Source organism: Penicillium macrosclerotiorum (genome assembly GCF_028827735.1).
Source record: "Penicillium macrosclerotiorum strain IBT 26536 chromosome Unknown utg000010l_segment0_segment0, whole genome shotgun sequence".
NCBI classification, from domain to species: Eukaryota; Fungi; Ascomycota; class Eurotiomycetes; order Eurotiales; family Aspergillaceae; genus Penicillium; species Penicillium macrosclerotiorum.
In genome coordinates this window covers 923233-940461 of record NW_026643089.1, presented here as the reverse complement: position 1 = coordinate 940461, position 17229 = coordinate 923233, and the positions used below count along the sequence as shown (strand labels likewise).

The window sequence follows — 17229 nt, the reverse complement described above, 5'->3', positions numbered from 1 at the left end:
AATCCCCGATCGCTCAACCCTGCTATACTCGAAATAGGCAGACTTTCGCGACATCACCAGTCATTTCGTCTGCTCCAATGCCAGCGCGGCAGGAAATATATCCCGGCGCTCTTGAAAGATGACTCGGACCCATTTGACCCGTTTGATGACCCGTTTGATGCCCCGGTTGAATGGACCCCCGCACTTCCCCCACGCCGAGACCAAGTAGAAGTAGAAAAACGTACCCCCAGACTCTTCATTCCCAGCCAACCACCGGTACAAATCTCAACCCACTGTGTCTCACCGATTAGAACCAGTCCAAGCTATAGCAAATCCAGTTATCCCGATTCTCGACAGGCAAATCCCACCCAGCCACATCGCACCCACACTCCCTCCCCTCCAATCATCTCGTATTTCCCGACCCCGACCCCCGCAATCCCCAGAACATCACTTCCGCATCTCGGCCGTCCTCCGAGCCTGCTAATGGGCGTAGTCTCCCAACACGCCGTATAACGCTCCCTCGGTAGCTCGGACAAAGGCCGCCTCGCGAAGATAATAGAGCGCTGGCTGCCGCACGGTGATGGATCAGCCTGGCGGTTTTTGCCTTATTTCCCCCTTACAGGCACATTTCTAGATTCCCATCTCCCAAGTCGAGACGAGTGGGCGTGGTTTCTAGCACTCCCATCGACACCTTCCACCCCTCTACTTCTCCATAATCTCGACAGTGCTAGCTGCCGGCTCGGCTGTATAGTCCACAGCCCTTCAAAATGGCAATGTGGTACTCGCTCGGCATCGCGTTCTTCGCAGCCATCGGTACATTCTTGTTTGTATGTGGCGAGAACGCGATCGACTGCCTGGCCCTGTTGAGGCGGTTTTGCTAACGCAAATTAGGGCTTCGATACCGGCATCGCGACAACGAGTGAGTAGCACTCGTTCCAGGTTGGGAGGCGGGCCCTGTTTGCCGCGACCTCTCATGACCCTCCCCCCCCCAAGACCCCCCCAGACTGACCGTGTTCTTTTACCCGCTCAGCAATCGCCCACCAAAGCTGGATTGATTACATGAACAAGCCCTCAAATGGCCTGACCGGCGCGGTACGTCTCAGAATCTCGCACCGTTTCCTGATTGCAAAATCTCGACCGCATGTTCGGCTGCTAATGGCTGGCGTAGGTGGTTGCGGTGTATATCGCAGGTGAGGCAGGCGGCGCCTTAACACAGACGTTTATCGGAGATAAATTGGGCCGTATCCGGTTTATGCAACTGATGTGTGTGATCGTGACAATCGGCACGGTCATCCAGACGGCGTCCGTGAATATCGGCATGTTCCTGGCGGGCCGGGTGTTGGCTGGATATGCTGTCGGGTACGTTCCCGTCCGGAGCCTGAGAGCGATCAATTGCATCGAGAGCAGGGAGGAGAGGGGAAAGAAAGAGGTTCTTGGAGCTAGGTGCTAACCCTCTTCACTGTAGAGGCATGGTTGCCACGGTCCCGATATACCTCAGCGAAATCTCCGATCCCCGCTTCCGCGGCCTGATTGGCGGTATCTCGGGCTGCGGCATCTCATTCGGCACCATGGCATCCAACTGGGTCGGGTTCGCGTGCAGCTATGCGCCGTACGGACCGGTCCAGTGGCGCTTGCCGCTAGGCATCCAGATCCCGTGGGGAGTGGTGATGTTCGTGGGCTTGGCGACGTTTATGCCGAACTCGCCGCGGCAGCTGATCCGCAGTGGGAAGATCGAAGAGGCGCAGTCTGAGTTTGCACGGATTCGCCGGGGCCTGCATTCGCTTGAGGTGCAGGAAGAGTTTGCGCTGATGCAGGCACAGATTGAGTATGAGATGGAGCGGGAGATTACCTCGTATAAGGAGATTTTCCGGTTGTTCCGGCACCGAGTGCTTGTGTAAGTTTTGAAACTAGTCCCCGAAGCGTGGTTTTTCAGGGGTGTATTGGGGGAGGAAAGGGAGGCATGGAAGTGAAGGAAGGGGGAGGAGCAGTTTCACGTGGATGGCAGTGGTGGCGTTGTGAATGGGCAGGGCTGATGATCTGCTTCTTTTCAGGTCGATTGCCGTGCAGACAATGACGAGTTTGACGGGTGTCAATGTGATCCAGGTAAGTCAGGAATCGGGCCGCATCGACCGGAAGACGATACTTACCTTTTCTTTCTCTCTCGGTTCTAGTATTATCAAAGTGAGCATGCCCTATATGTTGCTCCAGTGAGCCCCAAATCGGGTCACATAGACTAACCTTCCTCTCCTGCTAGCCATCCTCTATAAATCTCTGGGGATCGACTCACATTCTATTCTCGCCTTGGCAGCGGTCTACGGCACCGTGGCCTTTCTGTCCAATGCCATCACTACCAAATATATGACGGACCAGTGGGGCCGCCGCAAGTACGTGAACTCACTAGCATAGGCGCTAGTGGATGCGTCTGATATCATGCGCGGGGAAACTCTCGAAAAGCACAGAGGCACAGATGCTAACGGATGTCTAGGATGCTGATCACGGGTCTCGCAGGCATCGTGCTCATCGAGATCTATGCTGCTGTCATGCAGCGCGAGTTCCAGAATACCGAGAACCGTGTCGGCAAGGGATTTGCAATCCTGGGGATCTATCTGTTTGTGGTCTGCTACTGTGAGTGGACCCCTAGCACTGGCGTAGAACTCCTGTGGGGATGATTGGCATACTGGCACGCCTATCCTCACGCCCACCCGGAGGAGACTTCCCATATCCTGATGTTCCTTGTCTCCACATACGGGGGGCAGTTTCCTCATTCCATTGAGGTGACATAGCTGACCGTGCCTTCTCGTCCAGATGGTATGCTGAACAGTACAACGTGGCTGTATGGTGCCGAGGTTCTGCCTATTGCGCTGCGCAGCAAGGTGATGGGTCTCGCGGCGGCGTCTCACTTCATCGTCAATGTGGCTAGTAAGAAATGCGGGCTTGCCTGGTCCTGCTGGACAGCTGCTGATACATCTCATTCCAGTTACTGAGGCCGGACCCAGTGCGTTCGCCAACATCCACGAGAACTACTACTACGTTTTCGTCGTGTGCTCTGCCGTTTTCCTGGTCATTGCATATCTGTATTTCCCGTACGTGGTTGTCTTCCCCCGCCTCATGATGCATGATGACTGCGCGCAGCTCCCAGGATCCGGGAGAACTCACGGCTAACATCTGCTGTCGCGTCTAGGGAAACCAAGCAAAAAACACTTGAGGAGGTCGCCGCGGCCTTTGGCGACCGTGTCGTCCTGGCTGACGATGGGCCCAAGCGCACCTCGACGGCAGGCAACGCTGACCACATTGAGTCTGCTGGCGAAGCGGCGTAAAGTGTTGAAGTTCAGGATCGGGGGTACGCGGGCACTGGCGTGGCGAGATCCGGCTAGGTTACAGCATTTTGAAATCATATGTAGTCCAATTGTAGCTTGAAGGACCCTCGCAAATCCTGATGCCTATGAAGAGGAGCTGAAACAGTCGGTGTCGGCCGGCCCTTGTATGTGTTTTGTGTCGTAGCTACATAGGCGTCGTCCAGGCTGATGTGTCGAAATTGGGCCCGACGGGACGTGGACGGCGGGAAGTGGACGGCGGGAAGTGGCGACACCTTCCTAAAGAAGCCCTCGGTCGTCTGCAACGTCACTCGCGATCCCGGATGGGCAAAGCTTTGCCCTCGTGAAAGAGACTGCGCTGGGCAGGTGTGAAAGTGCGGACTCCACGCTCGTGGCTTTCACCGCCAACCTTCAATTTATCCCATTGGTGCGACGAGGTCCTGCGATGGCTTCCAAATACCTCGCCGACCGCACTTTAGCCGGTATGGACCTGCCTACCTGAGGTTGTCTGGAGGCGTGCACACCACAAACAGCAGTTCAAATTACTCCCGAGGGCCCGCCTTAATCCTTCGCGCCGTCGATTTCAGATATCAGATTTGAGATTTGGCGACTCCCGCCAGCCCCTGAGGTCATCATACAGACACTATGGACACTACAGGGCACTACAGATCCTACAGGCACTACCGGCACTACAGAAATCACAGACATCACAGACCACCCACGGCCAGGAGTCAAACGCCTGGATGCCGAAACGCCGACTTCGGAGGCCAGGAAACTTTCTAGTCGTCCACATCCGATGCATGAGATTCACTTCCGAAGAGAAAAAGAAAGAGGAACCCAGAAAAGTCAAATCGCCACGCGATATATCCCTGTTCTACCCGCCGATCATTCACCACGGGGAGGAAAAGTCGGGGGGGAGAAGGATTGGCACGACACCGAGGGGAGGGAAACTATGAGACCGACTCCAGATGCACGAATGTCTAATGCTCAGCGGGGGGAGGCTGGTCCCTAATCGCTCGGGGAGGACGCTATTCGCCACTGTGCATCGTGCACCGACCGCCGTCTTCGCGACTATCGAGGATCTGGGGTGTGCAGGATATAGCATATCGGCAACGCGGTTCGGCTGTCGAATACGCTGCTCGGGCTTCTTTTCTCCCTTCCTCGTCCCCTTTGCCCGTCGGAGACGCCTCCCCCGAGTTGTTTTGAGTTTTTGGGTTTGGCGCGGACCCCTGAGCTGGGGATGAGGGTGATTCTTCCGTGGTCAGGAACCAGACAAACTCGGGGTCCGAGCACCCCGTGTTCCCTCCCCATCCCCGTCTGCGGCTCCGTTCTCCATCGCCAAGTGCCGATAGAGAGTCGATAGTTCGCATTCCGGGGCGCTGGAAGGGCCATGTGGGAAAAGGAGGACCCGGGGCTTGTGCGCTGATGTCCTGTTTCTCCGTCCTTTTCTCCCCTCCCCACCCCCCTTACAGCGATGATCGTTGCAGGGCACGATCTACATGAGAGCTTCCTTACTCCACGGATCATGGGATGTTCAGGGCCCGCGGAGATCTTCTCGTCGATCGAACTGCCGTTGTTGTACCCTGCCTGTACACAGTGCATAGAGTGCGGTGCACATCCTCTGCGCGGGGTGTTTTGGTGTTGATCATAACTCATATGGATCACGACGGCTGTTTCGTGTTCTCATCCGTGGAACCATAATCGAGATTGCCGTCCCCGCCCATGGATTTAGCGCGGATCGGCCTCGATATGGTAAATTGTTGACCCTTTCCTCCTGAGGACAGTATACTAGTCTCCATGAGTATCGATGTCCATCCCAGCATAGCTACACGTCTACCTATATCTGCTAGCCACCGAGTTTTTCTGCCAAACCCGAGATGAGGGTCCATGACGTCGTTCCTCGGAAAGGGGAGTTAGCTTCCGTGACAACGCCAAGTCAGAATGATTCTGTGGCGCTAGGAATGTGGCTCAGCCGCGCTTGACTCTATCCGCACTAGCAGCCCCATCGTAAGCGAGTGAGCGCGTCTGCACTAAGATCGACGATGCGCGGTGCAATTTTTTTCCCTGCCGCTCGGGCCTCCGGTGGCAAATGAACGTAACGAGGGAAAAAAAAAGCCCAGTTGTCCTCACAACCAGGCACTTATGCTCCCTGCAGAAGCCATGACAGGACGGAAAATGACGACCCCAACTTCGATTGGTAAACATTCCTTTGACCCGAGGTGGCGGGCTTGGGCTCCCCTTGATGCGCGTCTTCCGCATCCATAGTATAACACACTTTCTACAACATTGTAGGTGCGTGCGATATACTACATACTGCAACGTCCATACGGCATGCCACATCCACACCCTTCTAGGAAGACAGACTCTTCATTTCGGCCCTTCCCGCTCTCTGGAACCGAAACGCACATGAAGCCTGGCATTCTTATTCGTGATAGATTTTCCGAAGCATGACGATTTTAGGGTCTGAGCGGAGAGACAGTACCTCCTCGCATCTTGATGTTGCAGGGGTCGACCTGTATGTAGGGAATAGATCCATCGCATCCGCTTCTCCCGAAGGCTTTCCATTCCTTCGAAACCTTCGATGTCTACCATTCCCCCGGGACCGGCTACCCCAGCGGGTCTCGGTTTTTTCGCCTTTTTACTATGCGCCCTTGGATGGTTGTAGAAGGAGCTCACAACGGGCGACCCCGAAACCTGTCTGTCAGGATAGTTAGTACCCTATACTGCATAGCGCGACCCAACGATTCATACCCTGGACCATCGGAAGCTGCCCGCCTTACCATCGGCAAAGCTGCTAGTCCGTTTCCATGTCCATGCTACGTAATTCAAGCACTAGGGATATATAGCCCGCTAAAAAAAAAAACAAAACAAAAAAACCAAAAAGTTGAAAAAACCTTGATGCGCGGGCCTCATCGGAACGAGCGGGTCTTCCATGTCTTCTAGAAGGCTTCCGAGACCCACTTTTGGCCGGGCGTCCCTACTATTGCCAGTAATTACACGAGGCACGTTTCACATATTTTAAATTTTAATTTTTAGGGGGGGATTTTTTGGTCATTCTACTCTCTGGAATCAATGGATGCAGGGTCAGAACAACAGATCATTGGATGGTCCAAGGTTTCTCGGCATGCTGTCACGGCCAGTCTGTCGGGACCGCGACATGCAGAAAGGGGGCGAACGGCGAGGCGGGATCCGTTCAGCTGCCGGGTAAACACTACCCTTCTCTAGACTCTGTCCAAGGCCCAAGCCAGGACTGCATCCTCCAACGATGGTGGCTTCGTTGCCTCCCGCATTTGAATTTGAATTTGAATTTGCATTTCTTTTATTCTTAATTCTTTATTCTTGATTCTGACAGGTATTTCGAATATTTCGAATATTTGATTTATTCCTGCATAATCCAATTAATCGTTCATTCTCTTGACTATTCGGGAACGGGCTTTTACTTTGGTTTTATTCCCTTGGCCTATTCTAGTTCTTTATAAGGGAATCAGCACGCACCAGCGACATCTCTTGGGAACCATGACGCATCTTGTCGGGCTCCAGCTCTTCTCCAACAAAGTTTAAAGCAATTGGATTTCCCTCCCCGCTTGTCGAATGCCTGGTGGGTTCACTGGCACCACTCTCGCTTCTTATTTCTATCTTTGATCCAGTGTGGATGGGACCCCGTTCGTCACCTATCGTCACCAACTGGAGATTCAAAGGGCCACCGGTCCACCAGACCCCCATTCTGCAGACTCAACTTTCAGTCATTGCCGTGGATCGGTCTCTGCGAAGTGCCGCGTGAACGTGGATTCCCTGACGATCTGATCTCATCTTCGTGGCCCGTATACTGGGTATACTTGTCATACTTTCCGACTCTCACAACTCTATCGGGTCTCCGCATCTCTCTCGTTGACCCCATTTACCATTGATTCTTCCTCACATGGCGTCCTCCTCTCGCGCCTCCGGGAAACGCCTTCCCATTAGCTGCCAGGCTTGCCGGACAAGAAAGATCCGCTGCTCCAGAGATGGCCGTCCATGCCAGACGTGCGTCCGCCGCGGCCTCGGTGCTGAGGACTGCATCTATCTGGGCCAGCCGAGACTATCCTCTGAGCAGTCCTCTTCAGCCGATTCAACAGTGCAGAATGAACTCCTGGCCCGCATTCGGAATTTGGAAGGCCTGCTCCAGAAACAGGTCAACTCTCAGGCTGGCACGCCCACAGGCGGTGCGACGTCTCCTCTGCGCGCTCCCAGCGCGTCTGGAAGCCTCTCAGAATCCGATTTCGGCACTGGCTGGGAAACCTGGGGAAGCCCGGTGATGGGGAATGTGGGGACTCTGCACACCTCCCCTTCCGGCCATGTGAAGTATGTCCCACTCGCCTCGCAATGGGAATCCGTTGTTGCGAAAAGCCCCGCTGCGGAGTATCTGCGGAGTTCTGACTCGGACATCGCGGACGACGATGATCTGCAGATCCCGCTGGCGCAGAATGGTGCTGTTTCGCGTGCGGACCTGTTGGCGCTGCTTCCTCCCGGCAGATACTGTGATATCCTGAAGGAAAAATACTTTCGCGTTTTTTCACCGGTATGTTTTTATGTTTTTTTTTTTTTTTTTTCAAGAAATTAGGATTCAAGAACTTCTTTCTATAGCTACGATGCGATCCTAACGTGCCTTCTTTAGGTGTTCCATATACTTCATGACTTGACCTTCGAGGCAGAATACCAGCAATTCTGTCATGACCCTGGTAGCGTGTCTACCTCGTGGCTTGCTTTGCTATTTGCTATCTTGGCCATCGCGATCAGCGCTCTGGATGACGATGAGCCTCTTCTGTCTGATCTCGGCCGTGAGAGGACGGTGAGTCGGAATGTAAAAGTGCTCTCTGCACGTTACCGGTCTGCTGCTTTACGTTGTTTAGCCGCGGACAGCGTGATGACCCGCCACTCTATCAACTCTCTTCAAGCCCTAGTTCTTATTAGCTACGCACGGCTAAATCGTGGATTACCCTTCTGGACACTACTTGGGTTCACACACCACGTCGCTATATCGATGGGCTGCCACATTGACCCGGAAAGATTTCATGTTCTCGGAACCATTGAGCGAGAAGAGCGGCGCCGAGTCTGGACCGGCCTCATGATGCTCTATACGATCCAAAACACATCTTTCGGAAGCCTCGACCAACAAACACTCTCTCAAGACGTCAAGATGCCTGCCGACGTGGACGACGTCGACCTCCTCACTGGGTCTACCGTTTCAATAACGTCCGACCCATCGTCTCCTACTCCATCCCGTCCAACCCAAATGACCTACCTGCTGCTTACATTCCGCCTCCACCGTATCTCTAACCGCATATGCGAATCAATCTTCGCCTATCCACAGTCCCGCTTCACCACTTCACAACTTGAAGCCGAGATTCTTGCCGTCCGCGAGGCATGTGACCTGCGGTATAACACAGACAACAGCAAGGAGCCGCTACCCCTGCACCACCAAGCAAACCTCAACATCCTCTACTCCCAGATCCACCAATTGCTCCTTCTCCTCCACCGGCCTCAACTGTGCCGGTTCCTCCAGGGCGAGATCACGTCTGAGACATGCGCCTCGCGAGCGAAATGCATGGTCTCCGCCAAAGCCTCACTCTCAATCTTTCAATCCCTCCTCGAATCCACCCAGTTTGCCCCTTATAAGTGGTATACCAGTGGCCTGGGCAGCTTCCATGCTTTCCACGCTGCCGTCGTCCTCGCCATCGGCCTCTTCAACCCCGAATCTCAGGCCGAGTTTGACGAAACGAAAGAAACTCTGACCAAAGCGCTGGACATGTTCGCCTCGCTCTCCGTGCGCAGTATTTTCTGCAGCAAGGCTGTCCCCATCGTCCGACAGATTATGTAAGTATATCTCGCCCTCCCCCACAATCCATCCATTCTAGGACCATCCCAAAGAAGGCCACAAAAGGGAGAGGAACTAACACATCCGCCTTTCAGTGACGTCGCAAACACCAACTACACCCAACTCCAACAACACTCCAAGTCCCAATTCCAAGCCCATCTCCAAGCCCAGGCGCAGGCGCAGGCACAAGCACAAATACAAGCCCAGGCCCAGTCCCAAATGCTCACTTCTCTTGCTCCGAGCCTCTCTTCCGTCAGTATGACCGATAGTTTCGCCCTCTCACATCCCCAGTCACATTCGCCTGTACCCACTGTCGCCTCGACCTCAAGCGATCCCACCATGTCCTCCAGTTTCGGCGTCCACCTCCATCCGCAAAACTGGATGGGCCCGACATCAGTGCCGTGGGATACGCTAGGGGCGTCGATGGGACAGTTTGGCTTTGATGGGAACGGGGTCGCATAAGACTGTGGGGATGTGCCAATGCTACTTAATTACCTGTTTCTTTGGGGCCTCTTTCTTCTCTATGAGTTTCTTTTCTCGGGCGGGTTATCTATTTCATTTCTAATCTCTCGGTTCTCAAGACGGCACTTTGGATCCGGGATACCTAAAAGTTTTGGGACCGTTATTAAGGGCCGGGCTTGAAGGGGCCCGCGCGCGGGGGATTGGTTTTGACTTTATTTATTATTTATTTTTGTTTGCATTTTTGTCGGATCTGTTCTTCTTACTATTTGGGGTTATAGATGGACTATGCTTTGGGGAGGGAGCTTTATTTTTTCATTTGGACTTTTTTTGGAGGGCGGTTTCATGAGACCATGAGGCATGATTGCTTTTTCTTATCAATAGCTGGACTAGATGCTTTGATCCTGACGGACACATCATTATTTCAAGATATTTCCCTTTTTTCTTTTGGATCTTTTCTTCCTTTTCTCGTGGAGAAATGAGAACCCCTAGGAACACGAGCATGATCCTCGGACATTGAACAGGAAGGCTTCCCAGCAATCATCCCAAGCTCAGTTGAATTCTTTCGATGTTCATAAGCTCCCGGATTCCGTAAGGCCCATAAAACTTATCTCCACCGTCACGCATCCGTCTCCACAACCTGGATAGAAAGTCCAGTAGAGAGGTGCAGCAGCGGGCCTTGTTTTCAATTCGCAAAACAGTTGAAATATACTCATTTTGCTCTGCTTCGTGCACAAGACATGATCCAAGATGAAGCAGAGGCCATAACAGAATTGCCCATGCCGTGCTTGCTGGCGATAATGATCGCAACGTATTCCGGGCTTCGGAAATACAGGTGTCGATCCGGCTCCGGATGCTGGGCGGTGGGATCCCCGGGCCATTCAAAGCGCACTGGAGAGTTACGAGAAGGGCCATCTGCTGGATGACTGCTGCTGATATCTCGTCGATATCGGGGGACTTTGTGGAATTATGCGGCGCGGGAATATTCCATCGTAAAATCGCGTCCTCAATAGCGTGGAAATTATCCAAGATGTTGGGGTCGAGATGCCGAGGAGAACACTGAGCTACCTTTGTAGCAAATAAAGAAACCCGTGGCACAAGTTCAAACAGGTCGTATGCACACCATGAGCTTCGCCCGTGGTAATATGATCGATAGGGAAGCAGGGCGTTGTCTGAAAAGAGGCTCGCTGTGGGTTCGTCAGTCCCGGTAGACATAGGGCCAAGGCCAAGGTATCGGTTTACAAGCCCGAAGAACATGAACTGTTCTGTGATGAAGCAGGCACAATTTGGGTCGACTTGGTCGAGAAGGCTCATGTGACTCGCTAACAGGGCAGACAATGGTTGCAGGTGCTGCATGACAGCCCCTGCTGTATTACCATCAATCACCTGGAGAAAGCTTAGTTAGTAGATGTTATCTTGGCTGAATGAATCAAAATTCCTCATTCAGACTGCGAGACGTGAAATGCATTCGAGAGGCATTTACCTCGAAGTTACACAAAAGTAAAAGCATTATGATGATTTCCAGAGGACTCTCGCGAATTCCGCGCCCGTGGTCCGTGATGAGGTATTTGATCCCCCGAAGCGCGATGGCGTAGTGAGAAATGGCGGTTATATGCGGGATTCGATCATCATAAGACATATGAGAGGCACTGATAGCAAACAAGATGTGGAGAATCCCATCCTGTTGCTGGGCCAAGGGTAGAACATAGTTGAGGAAAGGATTGTCGATTGCTTCTCTGACTATAAGTCTCCGAGATGATCTTTCGACATAATGTTGAAAGAGTCTTTGTTCGCAAGGCTTCCCATCGAGTTGTGGCCAAAGAGAGAGCGCATGTCTCGGTGATGGAACGGCGAGGAGCGTTGAAGAGAGGACTGTTCTAGTGCGGGCCCGCATTCTGAGTTCCGCGGATTCCGGAGACTGGCTTACTTCTGCCGAGCCTTTCCAGGAGCAAAGCAAATGGTTGCGTGCGCAGCCCCCGCAGACTGGTTTGTATTCATCGCACTTAGTGCGGCGAGCGCGACAGCTCAGGCACCCGGATTTTGTTCTCTTGGTAATTTTTTTCTGATGAAGCCGGAACGAGCCTCCGTTCTCTGAGTTATGGAATTGAAGAACACCTTGCATTGCACCAATGACGCCATTTCTCGCGGATGAGAGCAAGAGTGATAAGTGAAGAGAGCTCAAGAACACCGAGCAGATCATGTGGACTCGACTCGGAGTCCAGACACGCTGACGTAATGGATGTGATATTGTAGATCTATCGATAAGCTCGCCTATCCATTTACGGACTAGTTTGATCGACAAAAGCAGCCACGAAAAATGCTCGTAAAGATCGGCCTATCGTTTCGATTCAATATCCCCCATTCCTGACAACGCCGACTAAGAGATGGAATTTTTCCGGAGGGCTGCGATGACCTCTTGCGCGCCCCTATCACCGGATCGAATGGCTCCCTCCATATACCCCTTCCATTCTAGGGCGGTCTCAGTACCGATGAAGTGAATATTTTCAAAAGGCCGCTGAACTGCAGACCCATCGATGGAAGACAACAGTCCAGGCGGTGGCGCCGGACAAGGTCCCCCGTGGAAGAAATCCTGCTTGCTCCACTCAAACTCCAAGACATTAATCGGCTCTGGGACCTGAATGTGCCCGGATTCCAGCTTGGCACCCTCGAACGCCGAGCGGATCTGGGCCCACGCGGAGGAATATCTCTCCTCCTCGCATAGTCGGGACCATTCAAGGCCACGCCCACCCACAACAAAGCAGCTGATGGACCATTGGTCGTCTTCGGGGATACTGGTGTCCACAGAAAACAAAATAGGTCCTTCGCCTACCGCTTTGAATTCGCCGGAGAGCCCAGCATTTCGCCACCATGGCTGGTCAAAAACGAAAATAATCTTGCTATAGTAGCCTAACTTGTTTTCTCGAGCAAGACGCTGTTTCTCCAAAGGCAGGGCAGGCTTAAATTTGATTTTGTCGTACAAGGGTGTAGCAATAGAAAGGATGATTTTCCTTGCCTTGAATACTCTGCCATTGGATGTTCGGATCGTGCAGACACCAATCTCTGCATCCTGTCCGATTTCAATGACCGGCGTTGAAAGATGGAGCGAGCCTGATTTGAGGCCCGCTGCCATATTCTGAGCAATGGCTTGGGCGCCTTTCACAACCTTGTTAGTATATTAATGTCCGTTCAAACGGAAATAAGGACTTCGAACCTTGACGGATCCGGAGGTATTGCCCCCCATGCTTGGAATCTGAGATCACGGCCTCAAGTCCCGTTGCGGTTTTGCAAAAATGGAGGAAACCCAGGGCGCTGATATCTTTGCTTTCGATTCCAAGCAACGATTGGCTGATGAAATTGAAGAGACTCGAGATCACCTCGGATTGAAACTCCCGAAGGCACCATTCTCGGAGACATACACGGTCCAGCTCCTCTGCCCCTGTGCCGGCAGCCGGGTTCTCTAAGTCGATGTTTGCGAGAAGCTTGTTGAAAGTTTCAAATACTTGACCCAGTACAAGTTGTTCTTCTTCCTTTAGCTGAACATCAACCAAAAAAAAAAAATGAGGTCTTGGTCAGTATTGAAATATACAGAAAGGCACCTTGAATGGTACACATACCGGCAATACGCCATGTGGAGACAGAATACTACCATCAGGCTGCTCCCAGATATCGAGGCCTGTGTCCCTTTGAATTTCGCTCTGCAGTCCATACTTACGCAGTAAGCTATACATTTCACTCTGGGTTGTGTCATTGATCCAAGCCGCACCGACGTCGTTGACGCCTGGGCCGCTTTTCTTGGAAGCCACGGTGAGCGTCTTCCCCCCGACTCGATCAACGGCTTCAATAATCGCACAGGAGAGCCCTTCTGCCTGAATATTCAATGCAGCCCGTAATCCACTGAGACCGGCACCGATCACCGCTACATCCACAATTGTGGGCGTAGCGGTACTAGACTCAGTCTTGGTTGGAGTGGCCATATTGCGTAAAGTGGAAAAGATGATGAAACTTGATGGAAAGACTTGATAAGTTGATTTATCCTAGCTACCGGCGATACTTGTGGATTTTATACTCCATTCTTGCCTCCACGTCATATGCCCCAATAGGAGAAAGACGCGCGAGATGAATCCTGTAAACGATGGACTTTCCCAAATCGGACGAGCGAGCTTATCGATAACGTCGATAACGTCGATAACGCCGATAAGATCGGGGCCGCGGACCCCGCGACAGGCAGACATCGAGTTGGGGCCCAGTAGATGGGCATTATGTCACTAATCCGAGTCGATTTAGAAGGTGAAGGTACTCGCGGAGAATACTGAGCTTGTATATGCGGGTGAAATAGGTTTCGGAGCGTATTTTAGCAGCAAGGTTTGAGGTGTAGCCCAGCAAGGTATTCTTCATGAATACGTTGACTCTGCAACACTTTTGCTACTCGATGTTGGATTTCCACTTGACACGTGAAGTGTTTAGGGTTAGATAGAACTTAGTTTTTTATAAGATCGAGAGATCTTCATCATAACCATGGTGTTTGCTACCTATCAATTTTGAAGCACGGCTTGGAATATTGTGTTGCTGCAAAACAATCTGAAGTTGGAGGAATTCCTCCTTGACCCAGAATTCTTAGCCGTACTTGGTGTCTTTTTTCTCCCTACCGCGGCCAGAGGGGCGTCCAAAACTATTCATCTATAACTAGCAAACATTATACGAGCTGTGAAAATCAAATCGTAAAACTGGTGACGCTAGTTCGGAAAGGAAATGTACTGTTGACGGCGTTGAGAAAGTTGATCTTAACCGCAGAGAACTATATTTTATGCTGCGATCGACAGGAACCTCGGTAATCTTATGCTGAGAAGTATAATCATTCATAGAGGCCGATAGTTTTGCATCTCGATTTTTGTAATAGCCGGGTATCTAGAGGTCCCAGTCTGGATTTGGTCTTGTGCGTGGAAGTGGCGCGACTCCATTTTGGCTGTTGCTTGCCCAAGCGAGGCATAATCTTCTTGTCAACTAACATCCATTGATTCGTTCACTATCCCGCTGTTCCTTCCAGAATCAGGTCTCGAAGCATCAAGTCCGCATGCCAAGGTTTGCGAAGAATCCAATCATACTGGCCGAGGCCACCACGCGTGCCGATCCATGCGAGATATGGCGATCGGTTTCGCTGCCGAGATGGGGACTGGCAACTTCCGACCTTGAAGAATCTCTCGAAGCGAGGCCAGATCGTATATCATGCTGCTTTTAAACGACAGAGTCTGGGCATTATGCTCCCCGACTGCCCGAGTCTGATCTTGGCAGACCCCGCCATTCGGGCGTGTCCCGCGTTGCACCATGACACCCACCAGCACGCTAGAAAGGCCAGAATGTTGCAAAATCACCACTGGCCTCCCTCTCGTCCCGCGCGTGCAGGCGAGTCAAGATCTGATTTGAGTTAACGGGTCCCTGGCCATGGTCCACACCTGACAGCAGAGCTAAGGCTAAGTGGCTTCGCAGCGTCCAACCAGGGCCAGTCCGAGGGGCCGTTTCAGAGACACGAGCCACCGAAGCTCGAGGTCACAGAAATGTGCCTGTCAATCCCCACGAATTGTGTTTAATGATCCAGGGATCCCCGCTTTATGTCACAAATCGGATGGGTTACATTTCCATCTTATGCATCCCGACTGGGCCACTCTCGAGGCATCTGGGTCGGACACCGAGTCGGATCGTGGATGGAACCCCGCAGGGAGCATGGCAGGAGCATTGGGATCCCATCAACTCTCGCAATATGCCCAGGCGAAACATTGCAGGATAGCGCAACACGTGGGATGCATCTCATAACATCCATGATCTCTGTCGGTGCGAAGGCCGGAGTTGCAGATGATCCTGGACGCTGCGGCAGCTATAAAGAGGATGCGAAATCCTCTCCTCCTGCCGAAAGATCGGATCTGCAGGCTATTATATGCTCTGAGCACCTCTAAAATCCTATTATCCGGATTTCACTATGCATCCCAGCGCCCTCCTCGGACTGCTGGCCTTTGCGGCAGCTGCCACAGCGGCGCCTCCCAAGCGTCACAATGATGCCCACTCGAGCTCTTCCATTAAGAACCTGAAGAATCACATCAAGAATGTCGTGATCCTGGAGATGGAGAACCGCTCCCTGGATAACCTACTCGGTGGCCAGACGATCAAGGGCCTCGATAACCCAATCAACAATGGCCCCTTCTGCAACCCGTATAACCTGACCGACTCCTCCCAGGGCACCGTCTGTAGTCGCGCCAAGGACTACGACTCGATCCTGGACGACCCAGATCACTCGGTTACCGGCAATAACATTGAGTTCTACGGCACTTTCACTCCTGACAATGCCGCCATCTCCAGCGGCAAGCTGACCCCCTCCCAGAAGGGATTCGTGCACGAACAGTTGCGCCGGTACGGAGATGATGTGAATAAGACCGAGCTGGCAAAGCAGGTGATCAACTACTATACGGAGTCGGAGGTCCCCGTCTTTACCGAGCTGGTGCAAAACTACTTGACCTTTAACCACTGGCATTCCGACCACCCCGGCGTAAGTCTTCCTTGACCCCCAGGATGTGGCCATTATACGTGTACACTGGCTAACTCGTACTTTCGCAGCCAACAAACCCTAACCGGGCCTATGTGCTATCCGGTACCTCTGCCGGGCATGGAACTAATGACGATTCCTTTGATTCGGACACGCACGGGCTTACTCAACGCTCCATCTTCCAGCAGCTGAGCGAGACCAACCACACCTGGAAGAACTACTACACCAGCACTAGCATGGTGGACTCGTGGTTCTTTGACTGGACCTTCACCAGCGGCAACACCGACTTGGCCGTTCCTATGACGACCTTCTACTCCGATGCCGCTGCCGGAACTCTCCCCGAGTTCAGTTTCATTGACCCTTCGTGCTGCGGCGTGGGGACGAACTCGATGCACCCTACAGGTCTAATCTCCGACGGCGAGATTTTCATCAAGAACATCTACGACGCCCTCCGCGCCAGTCCGCAATGGGATGAGACCCTGTTTATCCTGACTTTCGACGAGACCGGCGGTTTCCACGACCATGTGCCGCCGCCACTCGCCCCACGCCCGGACAATCTGACCTATACCGAGACCGCACCTAATGGCGAGAAGTATACCTTCTCGTTCGACCGCCTTGGCGGCCGTATCCCCACCTTGCTCATCTCACCCTGGGTCGCCAAGGGGCATGTCGAGCAGAAGGGCACCAACTCTGACGGCAAGACTGTGTCCTACTCCGCCTCGTCAATCCTGCGCACCTTGGGTTACTTGTGGGACTTTGAGCCCTTTACTCCCCGTGTGGCCGGCTCGGCTTCGTTTGAACACCTGATCACGAACGTCAAGCGCACTAATACACCGAAGACGCTCCCCGAGCCCCAGGCTTTTAAGCGCAAGTTGTAAGTAAGTGCGGGAAAGGGGTTGATTGGTTTATGGGGTGGCGGGCTGTGGGTGGATGTTTTGGCTCAAATTCTTTTGCTATAGACCAAGTATTAGGATTCTTTTTTTCTATCTGAAAATATATTGGAATAACGAATTTGGCGATACGCCCTTGCCTCCTTTTTTTTTTTTTTTTTTTATATTGTTTCCCAAGAAGGTTCGAAGAAGTGGGGATCG

General features: G+C 52.6%; 5 protein-coding genes across 5 annotated transcripts; 3 read left to right on the top strand and 2 right to left on the bottom strand.

Annotated features, from left to right (window-relative positions):
• Positions 1-746: 746 nt before the first annotated feature.
• hxt8 (uncharacterized protein) lies at positions 747-3296 on the top strand (the record flags this gene model as incomplete). The annotated part of the gene is made up of 11 exons (XM_057081698.1): positions 747-806; positions 871-898; positions 1010-1071; positions 1148-1338; positions 1445-1873; positions 2031-2082; positions 2212-2363; positions 2465-2604; positions 2785-2898; positions 2957-3062; positions 3161-3296. 11 exons carry the CDS (start codon positions 747-749, stop codon positions 3294-3296), a joined length of 1470 nt encoding a protein of 489 aa, XP_056928738.1.
• A 3916-nt stretch (positions 3297-7212) lies between these two features.
• N7462_009983 (Zn(II)2Cys6 transcription factor) lies at positions 7213-9609 on the top strand (the record flags this gene model as incomplete). Its single annotated transcript, XM_057081697.1, has 3 exons — positions 7213-7851; positions 7948-9146; positions 9243-9609. The coding sequence occupies 3 exons, from the start codon at positions 7213-7215 to the stop codon at positions 9607-9609; spliced, it is 2205 nt and encodes a 734-aa protein (XP_056928737.1).
• Positions 9610-10146: 537 nt separating this feature from the next.
• N7462_009982 (Zn(II)2Cys6 transcription factor) lies at positions 10147-11728 on the bottom strand (the record flags this gene model as incomplete). Its single annotated transcript, XM_057081696.1, has 2 exons — positions 10147-10992; positions 11090-11728. The coding sequence occupies 2 exons, from the start codon at positions 11726-11728 to the stop codon at positions 10147-10149; spliced, it is 1485 nt and encodes a 494-aa protein (XP_056928736.1).
• A 255-nt stretch (positions 11729-11983) lies between these two features.
• On the bottom strand, positions 11984-13580 carry N7462_009981 (flavin monoamine oxidase family protein; the record flags this gene model as incomplete). Its single annotated transcript, XM_057081695.1, has 3 exons — positions 11984-12759; positions 12818-13139; positions 13221-13580. 3 exons carry the CDS (start codon positions 13578-13580, stop codon positions 11984-11986), a joined length of 1458 nt encoding a protein of 485 aa, XP_056928735.1.
• Positions 13581-15577: 1997 nt separating this feature from the next.
• Positions 15578-17010, top strand: N7462_009980 (uncharacterized protein; the record flags this gene model as incomplete). Its single annotated transcript, XM_057081694.1, has 2 exons — positions 15578-16141; positions 16210-17010. Coding segments are annotated over 2 exons (1365 nt in total), but the record flags the coding sequence as incomplete, so codon positions are not given.
• Positions 17011-17229: the final 219 nt, after the last annotated feature.